Source organism: Micropterus dolomieu, linkage group LG19, assembly GCF_021292245.1.
Source record: "Micropterus dolomieu isolate WLL.071019.BEF.003 ecotype Adirondacks linkage group LG19, ASM2129224v1, whole genome shotgun sequence".
Taxonomy (NCBI): Eukaryota; Metazoa; Chordata; class Actinopteri; order Centrarchiformes; family Centrarchidae; genus Micropterus; species Micropterus dolomieu.
The window spans coordinates 8,998,431-9,009,521 of NC_060168.1; the positions used below are offsets into that span (position 1 = coordinate 8,998,431).

The 11,091-nt window shown below is 40.4% G+C and overlaps 2 protein-coding genes across 8 annotated transcripts in view; one reads left to right on the forward strand and one right to left on the reverse strand.

The window, feature by feature from the left end:
- Positions 1 to 7,395, forward strand: part of zdhhc2 (zinc finger DHHC-type palmitoyltransferase 2) — a 13,696-nt gene extending 6,301 nt beyond the window's left edge. Inside the window, exons 1-11 of one of the 3 annotated variants that reach the window (XM_046030416.1) lie at positions 562 to 618; positions 1,082 to 1,202; positions 1,356 to 1,425; positions 1,538 to 1,570; positions 2,554 to 2,674; positions 3,011 to 3,143; positions 3,755 to 3,881; positions 5,513 to 5,605; positions 5,892 to 6,007; positions 6,088 to 6,147; positions 6,236 to 7,395. In XM_046030416.1, the coding sequence (XP_045886372.1) occupies positions 580 to 618; positions 1,082 to 1,202; positions 1,356 to 1,425; positions 1,538 to 1,570; positions 2,554 to 2,674; positions 3,011 to 3,143; positions 3,755 to 3,881; positions 5,513 to 5,605; positions 5,892 to 6,007; positions 6,088 to 6,128 (894 nt within the window). In that variant the 5' untranslated portion in view covers positions 562 to 579 and the 3' untranslated portion in view covers positions 6,129 to 6,147; positions 6,236 to 7,395. Of the gene's footprint in view, positions 1 to 561; positions 619 to 1,081; positions 1,203 to 1,355; positions 1,426 to 1,537; positions 1,571 to 2,553; positions 2,675 to 3,010; positions 3,144 to 3,754; positions 3,882 to 5,512; positions 5,606 to 5,891; positions 6,008 to 6,087; positions 6,170 to 6,235 lie in introns of those variants that run through there. The other 2 variants (XM_046030415.1, XM_046030414.1) reach the window with 2 other exon arrangements.
- Positions 7,396 to 7,471: 76 nt separating this feature from the next.
- Positions 7,472 to 11,091, reverse strand: part of cnot7 (CCR4-NOT transcription complex, subunit 7) — a 9,833-nt gene continuing 6,213 nt past the window's right edge. For all 5 annotated transcript variants that reach the window (XM_046030418.1, XM_046030420.1, XM_046030417.1 and 2 more), the window contains one exon: positions 7,472 to 9,218. In XM_046030418.1, coding sequence (XP_045886374.1) covers positions 9,087 to 9,218 — 132 coding nt within the window. In that variant the 3' untranslated portion in view covers positions 7,472 to 9,086. The remainder of the gene's footprint in view (positions 9,219 to 11,091) is intronic.

An 11,091-nucleotide genomic window follows, 5' to 3' on the forward strand; every position in this document is an offset into this window, starting at 1 on the left:
GATAACTGCACCGACAGTTGATCTTTTCTCTCCAAGTTGCTTTCCGATTCTCTTGTAGCCCATCCCAGCCTTGTGCAGATCAACAATCTTGTCCCTGATGTCCGTAGAAAGCTCTTTGGTCTTGCCCATGGTGGTGATTTTGGATGCTGGTTGTTTGGGTGTTGACAGGTGTCTTTTATACAGGTAACGAGGTGAGGCAGGTGTATTTGATGTAGATAATTTGTTGGGATTGGGGCTGTGTCTTAAAGAAAGACTAACTGGCTTGTAGGAGCCAGAATACTTGCTGTTTGGTAGGGGGTCATATACTTGTTTTTCCTCATCAGATGGTTATCAATTTTTATAAATTCATATGATGTGATTTTCTGGAATTTTCTTTGGGATTCTGTCTTTCACTGTTAGAATGTACATATGATTAAAATTGTAGATCGTTGCATTCTTTGTAAGTGGGCAAACCTGCAAAATCAGCAAGGGGTCAAATACTTATTTCCCCCACTGTATGGCTCCAGCCTCCCTGTGTGATTGAATGTTGCATTTAGACTAATAATACTTCCCAGTGAAAGTGCCTGGAGCTGCACTGTAATGGCTCTGATTCTGACCGCAGCACTTCAGCTCTGCAGGGTGAACACACGCAGGCATACATCTTAGAGTGGACACTCTAAGAAAAGCCGCCTTTGCATTTCGAATTTGAACTGAGGCGAAGCACACATGCAGGAAATAATCATGAATTTCATGTGTGTGTGTGATGTGCGTGGTATTATTTGTTTCCAGTGTTCAATCATGAATCTTCTGAGCAGCTGAAAGTAATATTGCAACTCTCTGCTGCTTTGCTCCCATTTGCTGCTGGTGCAGAAATAACCAAAACAAATGGAATATACAGAAATACCCGTCACTGCCTGATGAGCTCCAGCTTTATAGTAACAGACATCACTGCATTACTGATACCAAAGCAGCTTGTAGCTTATCTTAAAAGTTTGACTCTGTTTTGACAAATGTAAGGGCATGATTTATTAGAAATACAGACAGAGCTATTGAGACATCACAGGTGTTGTTTATCTTTCCCGCTGTGTTCTGCCCTACATAGTTTCACCTGTCCTACTCTGACAAAGAGCTGCTGGAGCGTGAAGATCGGGGAGAGTCTCAGCAGGAGATCCTGAGGAGGATAGCCAAAGACCTGCCCATCTACACCCGCACCAACTCTGGAGGTACAGTACAGTACACTGCTGCTGCAGAACAGTCTAGACTGAGATGCAGCTCTCAGAGCTCCTCCCGCCCCCGTCACATTGTTAGTTTATGGTCAAGTGTTAGGAGAGGCTGCTGCTGACGGCTGTGTGATTGAACTGACTGTGTCTCCTCAGCAATCCGATTCTGTGACCGCTGCCAGCTGCTGAAGCCAGATCGATGTCACCATTGTTCAGTCTGTGATAAGTATGGCTCTCTGTTCGTGCACCTATAGAGAAAAGACAGCATCATACATTTGGCATTCTGGCAGGCAGAGTAAGATTCAATTACACTGACGTCTGACCCTGCTGTGTTACAGATGCATCCTGAAGATGGATCACCACTGCCCGTGGTATGTAGAGGCGCTCTTTTATTAAACAGCCAACAGGACTTAAAACATATATCGGTGACACTGTACCAATGTACCACTCTACTCGCATGATATTGTTAGTATGTCCTTGTGATTACATCATTACCTTTGCATAAAAGGCCCCACAGTATTCAGGTTTCATGGAAATGGGTGTTTTTTTGTCTTTAGCACAACACTGCCCTGCTGCATCGTCCACGGGACATGTAAACATACATGACATAGAAGCACAAAGAGCCCGTTTACTGGACACAGTTTGACACAGTGATCTCTCATCCTGCCAGATGACAGATTTTGGCAGCAGAGGGAGACAAAACAAATTTAATTCCACTCATGCTAAACATGATCGCTATGTCTGCTATTTGTATTTAAAATAATGTACCATGTCTGGTGTTCAGACCAGGGAGAAATTCATAAAAAAAAAAATCTATATAAGAATAACGTATTAATGTAATTTGCCATTGGATCACATAGCAATATGACCCAGGAGTTGTTTTCTGTAATGCCCTCCAAACATGCCTGGTGTGAACATGTCCTTAGCCGTCTCACACAAACGTAATGTTCAATACTTGATTGGCTGAAAATACAAAGTCCTCTAATTCAAATGAAACAAACATACTGATTGAAGGTTTTATTGTAAAGTTCTGCTGATCAGTTGTGAGGCATTGACCTGTTTTTCAGTCTGAAACAGGCTGGAAAATAGGTCATTTAAAAACAATGCAGAGAATATTTGGATAATCAACATGAACACAACATAAAAGTTTGTTTGTATACCACAGCTCATTATATAAAATGAATAACATTATTGCTACAGCCATATTTTGATGTAACAACTCGCCGACCAACCCGTCCCCAATATTTACTGCTGCTCAACTGTTTTAAATAATTTCTTCAATTCCCGCATCTCTGCGTTTAGAAGTTTAGTAGTTTTTCCCACACTGACCTGCATCCTTTCACTCTTGTTGCAGGGTGAATAACTGTGTGGGATTCTCCAACTACAAGTTTTTCATGCTGTTCCTGGCATATTCCCTCCTCTACTGCCTTTTTATAACTGCTACAGATCTTCAATACTTCATAAAATTCTGGACGGTAAGTTTGTCTTATCCACCACAACGTGCATCATTGATTATAGTGTGTCATGTTTTTTTCTTTTGGAACTGTTTTGTTAACACCAAATATCTCCAGTCTATTGGACATCTGAAAACATGCATTCCGTGTGTGTGATTTTTTTCACAAGGCTGGAGGTAGAGCACATTTCCGTCTGAAAGAATATCTGGTATGAGCCAACCAACTAGTTATTGGCCCTGAAATAGAAACAGTTTAGTAAGCCCACTTAGAAAACTTGAGTAGAAAACTCTCAGATCCCACTCTCCCACAGTTTTCATGCAGTTGTGTTGATTGTTTGCTTGTTGTTCCCCTCCTCAGAACGGCCTCCCAGACACTCAGGCGAAGTTCCACATCCTGTTCCTCTTCTTCTCGGCCTCTATGTTCTCAGTCAGCCTGGCCTCGCTTTTCATCTATCACTGCTGGCTCGTCTGCAAGAACAGATCCACTCTCGGTAGGTGGCATTCGTGCGCCTGTGCGTTCTGTTTGTGGATGCAGTAATTATACAGCCTCTGTTGGACAGCAGCTCTCTCATCTTTGTGCAAGTTGAGATTCTGCTCTCCGTTATGGTTTGCACAGTGTCGTCTTTGCACTAATGATGAAGGTTGTTTCATTGCATTTTTCCCACCCTCAGTCACCGTCCCCATCAGCGCAATGACTTGATGAGCCTCTCTGGGCCGTTATCAGACTGAGCGTTTTCTCATTATGTGTGCACAGTGGCATACTTTGTCTGCGTGTTGAGGAGGGTGGATTATCCAAAGGAGTATGTTACAGTGTAATGCAAAGACACAAGGCTCAGAGCCGTAAGCAGCTTAGTAACTGACACTGCTAGGAAAGTCACACATGGTGGCACAGTCTGAGATCTGCCTTTCCCGTGCAACAAAGACACTTTCATTCAGAGTTGTTGCATTGATGCAGCCATTCAGCGGGAATCGTGTTGATCTGTTGTCTGAATGAGCTCCTATTAATAGTCTGAATAATAGATTGTGTAAAGGCGGTGAGGGAGCACTGTATTCATCTTCATGTCAGACTGACTCTTCTACTTCTCCATGTGTGTCATTGCAGAGGCTGTGCGTTCTCCAGTGTTTCGCCATGGCACAGATAAGAACGGTTTCAGTCTTGGCTTCAGTAAGAACTTCCGCCAGGTCTTTGGCGACGAAGCGAAATACTGGCCCATTCCCATTTTCTCCAGGTACGGTCTTATGGGCATTTCAAAAGAAAATCATCTAAAATATCTTTCTTCAAGAATTTCCCCTCAGGGACCAACAAAGTATTCTGAGGTATTCTGAACTATCAATTAAAATTACATTAGAAACCTTAAGGGTCATTAGACTTCAGGAAGTTTAAATAAATCCAGTAAAGCAAGTCTATGTGTTCAGAAATTTTGACTTCCTCTGACAGGTTGTTTGACACTTTAGGAACCCTGACCTGTAATTTTGAGACCGAAGGTGAATCAGGTCAAAGTCTTCAGGCTCCACAACTCTGCCGTGTGGCGAGGAATAAAAATGAGATCGGTAAAATCATTCCAACACATAACCTGCTGAGAAGATAATATATATGGTGTCTTAGATTGGCGGTAAAAAAAAAAAAAAAAGTTCATTGTTTAGCAAAAGCACAAGCTCATCATTGCACACTGATCAATCTGTTGCTATGTACATGTTGATTATATAATACAATTAAGTCCAGTTGCATTTATAACACAGCATCATTTCAAAATGATGTCTACTGCTCAATGATCTATTATATATAAGGTCAATGTGATTACAGTTTTTAGGGTTATATACCATTTTGTATTAAAATCTAAAACGGAAGTGTTTTAAAGCCTCATGTACTCTCTTGCATGTATAAAACTATATAAGGTTAATGAGTTTTCATAATAAATAATAAAGTCAGCCTCAATGTGCACAGCAATGGCACACATTTTCTTCAGAAAAATGCTTCTGTAGTTCAAATAATCTATATCATCATGTCAGAGATGTCTTGAATGAATGAAGTCACTGTTCAGCTTGGGGATTAGTGAAGCCTTTTTACTTAGTCTGAAACAAAATGCTTCAAAAGAGGGAGGAGACAAGAGAGCATTCACTTCAGTAAACAACAACATCACCGCTGTGAATGAATGCAGACGCTCCATCGTTGCAAAATTAGTCATTCATGCTGACAGAATGAATAATATTATGAATAGACAGCGCTTTGGAAAATCACTGTCAAATTACAGAAACACACAGACACAAACATTTTTGGGTGTGTAAACAAAAGATTGTTGTTGAGAAGAATACATTTCAGAGTTTCAGAGTTGTGAATGGATACAGAAGCCAATTTTGTTCAGTTATTTGAAACAACTGGTTACTATAGTGTGTATTTATTCTGTGAACTAAACCACTGTAATACTCAAACACATGGGAAGTGTAAAGTGAGACTATGTAAAGTGTAAAATACAAAATAACACAATCCTCCTATAAATGAAAAGCTACGTTCATAAGCAATTAATCACGCCCTTGCTCAATTAAAGAACATATAGCGAATGGTGGCTAATGTTAGCTAATGTTCTAGAGATATTGCTGTGATGTTACGGAGTCAGTTCACTGACTTTATCACTCTTCTCTACTTGTGCTACTGTTACACTATGTTTTAGCATTTCCCATACTCGCTACTGGCAGTGACATTGACTTGCTTTATTCTAATCTGCAGTCTTGATTATCCATCATTTACACATATGTAAAAAACATATAATTCTATTACCTGTATCTGTTTCACTTAAATTGACCAGCTAGTTATTTAAACACCAAGCTGCCCTTTCTACTATATTTTCTGTTGGCTCTCCAGTTTAGGGGACGGTTGCTCTTTCCCAACCTGTCTGGTGAATATGGACCCCGAGCAGCCCTCTTCACCCACTGGCCCCAACCCTGCCAACAAGGGGTGAGTAAAAAAAAGGAAAAGTAAATATAGGGACAGCACAGAAACACAAGTCTGCACAACTGCACTCCACCCTGGTGGTTTATTAACCTTTTAGGTTTAATGATGCAGGAACTTCACCTTGCAGAGGTTATGGCCTTGCAGTTTGAAAGGAATCATTCAGATCATAAGATTGCAGGATTAAGGACTATTTATTTATTTCAAAGACGGTTGTGGGCCCAGAATTACTCTTCAATGGGCCCGTGATTACTGGCTTCATCCCTGCCCATGTGCATTTGTGTGCTTCCAGTGCAGTAGAAGGCCGCCAGTTCCCCTCCAAGCCGCTGAGGGAGTCTCAGAGTCGGCTGCTCACCAGCACCCCCTCCTGGTCAGAGAGTGACAATCCAACAGACAAAGACAAGAAGGGTAAGATAATGTTACACTCCTTATAATGGATTTCAGATGACTTTAATGATGGATTTTATTGCACCTGTGTGCTTGTTCAGGTGCCAGCAACGAAGGGATGACCATAGAAAATGAGGCGTAACAAGAGTTAAGAGACAGAGGTGACACCATCAACCCAGAAAGGTACGTTCACAGTCGTAGATCAAAATATAAAATCAACACCTGTTGCTATGTGTTTCACCCCAACAGGTCTATGCTGCCCCCTCCTCGGTGTTTGTGAAGCCGTGGTGACATCATCAGTGTTTGTTGTTTTCCATACTGCACCCTGCTTCTGAGAGGTTCACATGACTGATATCACGAAACAAGCCACAGAAAAATGAATGACTGGGCTCCAGGACAAGTGGATTGAAATGAACATTGCATTCCAACCATCACGTTTTTTTTTGTTTGTATATGAACAAGCACAGAGCAGATGAAGAAGAAGAGATGTTTTTGCGTTTTGTATACTAAGAGATCAATCTGAGCTGCTTTTGTATGTAACAGCAGAATTATTTGTTCTATGTTAGTTTCATAGCTTAGCACATCAGTAAATGCTATTTTAAGTTTGCCAAATGTTTGCACATTAAGTACAGATTAGCAGTGGTGTTAATGTGATGTAACCGATATTGCTTCAGCACTTTTTTTTTTTGGGTGTGTGGATCATGGAGGGGGTAGGGGTGGGGGAGTGTTTCGCCCACCATGTTGAGTGTAGTGGAAGTTCAAACGATGCATGCTCTCATCTCAGGATGTCAACACAAACACACCTTGTTGTAGTGAACTGTACAAGATGTTTTCTCCTTTTGCTTGGAAACAACAAAAAAAAGAAACATGTATTAACTAGTAATGTGAATAAGGGCTCTTCTGACTCGTTATAGCATGAGTGAGGATGTTGCTGTCACACTAAAATACCCGAGAGCTGGTGCTGCTCTGCCTCCCTCTGCCAAATATCTACAGTGCACATCAAACTGCCGGCCAAAAGCTTCCTGACTGTCTCTGGAGGGCCGGCAGCAAAACCTTTGTGTAATGCTGCAGATGTTCACCATCAAAAAGCAGATACTGTTGAGTGTTTTTCTAACTCACAGCATGATGTCGTTGACATACAGCAGAGCAAAAAAAAAGAGAACAGCTCCAGCTGCTTTGTACAGTATATTTTCACTGTTCTCATCTCTGGCTGGAAATGATTAAACCATCGGTGAAAACTAGCAGGAAGAATGTACGCTTGTTTCAAAAACAGCTTCATGGTGATAAGTCAGTGTCAATATATATTTTTCTATTCTTCTGTCTGAATGACATAAGAGACAATATGGATCTGTGAGTCAATGTACTGTACAGTCGTGATGCCTTATGAGAATAAAATGAGCTCATCTTCAGTCTCTTTATTCAGCTCTTTTTGTTGCCTGGCGAGAGGAATTCAGAGTCACTAAAGAGATTTGATAGCCAAGAGCATTTTATGGTAGAAAAGTTTTAAGCCTTTATTTACAAAATAATCTAAAAACAATCCTTATATATTGCATATTCTTCTTTTACTCCTTTACAATATGAAAAATGTGCTGCAAAAAGAAATTGTTGAAAGTGTTTCAGTTATCGTTTTTTTTGACACCGAAGGAGGTTAATAAGTTGTGAACCTACGCTTCAACACAAACCTATGGAAGATCAGGATACTATTTAACAACACAGCATTTATTCAAACGTTTTAGTACATGCGGCTGTTCTACGCAGCATGACTTGACTGGAAAGCAATTCAAAAACAAATATATTTGTTTGTTTTTTTTAAGCACAAAAATGTCATTCAAAGGCCAGAACTGCAAGTGAAATGAACTCCACTGGAACAAAAAGATGCTTTTTAAAAGGCAACGTTATTTTTTTTGTCCAATGAGAAAATGTTTTTTTTTCTTCTTTTATTACAACACTAAAACTACATAACCTTAATATCAATTAAAAATGAAAATTTACTCTAAACAGAGTAATTCAGGTTAACCTCAGCATGTCTTGCAGCAAGCGAACCTTTTTTTTTTTAAAGGTCTGGTGAATTTGGTTGAACGACCACGTGGAGAGGCGATGCACCTGTGTTCATGTGTGCTTGCATCAATGAGGGTGTTTACATGCACAAATAATCCACATTCCTCCAATGGAAAGTATGCATCTAGTACATACTCTATATATCCTTGTATGCCACTACTCGGAGCATTATCATAAACACAAAAAAGGACAACAGCAACTAATAGTTCGGAGGAAATGGTGTTCACTTGTTATCTTAAGTATCCCATCTACTTATAAGCAGAATACACCAGCTTGTTAGAGGCTTCTCACAGTGGGATTAGAGCTTATTCAGGTCATTATAAACATTATCTTTATATGTACAAGTGGAAAAACAACCCTCAATGAGATATTCATGTGCAAGTAAACAGACTCACTGAGAGCTCCCTTTCTCATTATCATACCAGAAATCCAATGAAAGAGGGCAGGTGTACTGACGTAGTGTTGAATGGGGCGTCTATTCAATGTCAGATAACCAGCACAATAACTTAAAGTTTAAAAGATACGAAATGCAGCGAATATTAAGGCTGAGCGTGGTGAGATCGGGTGTTGTGATAATAAAGATTTGCACGTTCACAATGTAAAATGGGAACGGAGAGAAGGCAACAAAGAGGAGAGACACCAGAAACTTTTTCAGCTTTCCCATATAAAATCAGGTTAGAGCTTTAAAGTGCAAAACATTTCTACAGAACATTTTAGGAAAACTAAAATCCCATATTTTCAAGCATGTTAAATGATCCAATCAGACCTTCTCTACCGCTTCATAGGAATAAAAGACTAAACTCACACACGCGAACACACACACGCGCAGCCAGCAGGGGCATGTGTGAGGACAGCTGTGATTTTTTTTGTTTTGTTTTGATCATCATAATCAGTTGTCTAAAGGTGACTATGAGAAACAGCTTTCTAAATGACGTGTGTATGTTTTGTGTTCTTCTGTTATTATCATCCGGTTGGCGAAGCCTGGCTTCAGCGCCGCACTGATTGTGCATGTGAACTGCAGGATGGGAGTGTTTCAGTGATGTCACGACTGCTGCTTGTTGGCCTCCTCTTCGTAAGCGTTCCCTGTTCCGTTCTGGACGTAGGCCGAGCCGGAGCCGAGCCCATACAAGTGACCACAGTACTTTGCATCATCGATGTGATCCTCGAAGAACATCTGTGGGGACAAATAATGACGACAGATACTGAGAACAGACACATGCATGTTCGTTTTATATACGATATCATTTAAACTTTGCATCATAATTCAATTGAGTTTATCTTTAAAATCTTAAGTCTTATCCTCTGGACCAGGTCACAAATGTATGCTTATGCGATCTAACTTTTTCAGTCCCGATACCAGTGCCTAGGCTTTGGGTATTGGCTGATGCCGGGTACTGATCTGATCCCTGTGTAAAATGAATAAGCTGTATTCCTCACTGTAAAGAAGAGGCTGGGAATCTTTTTTTTTTTTTTTTATGTGTATGGCCATGGCATCAGCCTTGACGTAAACATTGCTTCCTAACTTTGTAACAATTACAAATAATATAAAACACACACACACACTTAATTGAATTAAACAGATCAGCCCCGTAGATCGGCCCTACTGTCAGGGATACCTGATCCAGGGTTTTGAATCAGTATCCGATTGCCGCAGCCCTACTTATGATTGCATCATCATGTGACCCAACTCTGTGAGGTGGAAGTCTTAGCTGTTAAGTGACTTTCACAGTGGTTAAGGTAGAATTGTTTGTATTGCAGAATTTACAAGGAGATTAGCATTCTGAGAAGTACTTTGGTTAAAAGCTGATCCAAACATTTACAAATTCTGGTCTTTGCCCACTGAGGACACCTATTAAGAAAAAACGTTTTGAGACCTTGCCTGATTCCTTTTTTCAGACATTGAATATGTAACCGTGATGCACCGAAATGAGAATACTTGGCCGAAACCAAAACAAAATATAATGAAAAAATTTGCTGAACAAGTACATTCACATTTGTGCCAATTTTTTACCATTGCATAAATTAAATAGTCAAAATGTGCTTTTTCCTCAGTGTTTCCCACAGGATTTAGAGAGACTACAGGTGCTGGTCATATAATTAGAATATCATCAAAAAGTTGATTTATTTCAGTAATTTCATTCAAAAAGTGAAACTTGGATATTATATTTATTCATTACACACAGACTGATATATTTCAAATGTTTATTTCATTTAATTGTGATGATTAAAACTGACAACTAATGAAAATCTCAAATTCAGTATCTCTGAAAATTTGAATATTACATAAGACCAATACAAAAAAAGGATTTTTAGAAGTGTTGGCCAACTGAAAAGTATGAGCATGAAAAGTATGAGCATGTACAGCACTCAATACTTAGCTGGGGCTCCTTTTGCCGGAAATACTGCAGCAATGCGGCGTGGCATGGAGTCGATCAGTCTGTGGCACTGCTCAGGTGTTATGAGAGCCCAGGTTGCTCTGATAGTGGTCTTCAGCTCTTCTGCATTGTTGGGTCTGGCGTATCGCATCTTCCTCTTCACAATACCCCATAGATTTTCTATAGGGTTAAGGTCAGGCGAGTTTGCTGGCCAATTAAGAACAAGGATATCATGGTCCTTAAACCAGGTACCGGTAGCTTTGGCACTGTGTGCAGGTGCCAAGTCCTGTTGGAAAATGAAATCTGCATCTCCATAAAGTTGGTCAGCAGCAGGAAGCATGAAGTGCTCTAAAACTTCCTGGTAGACGGCTGCGTTGACCTTGGACCTCAGAAAACACAGTGGACCAACACCAGCAGATGACATGGCACCCCAAACCATCACTGACTGTGGAAACTTTACACTGGACTTCAAGCAACGTGGATTCTGTGCCTCTCCTCTCTTCCTCCAGACTCTGGGACCTTGATTTCCAAAGAAAATGCAAAATTTACTTTCATCAGAGAACATAACTTTGGACCACTCAGCAGCAGTCCAGTCCTTTTTGTCTTTAGCCCAGGCGAGACACTTCTGACGCTGTGTCTTGTTCAAGAGTGGCTTGACACAAGGAATGCGAC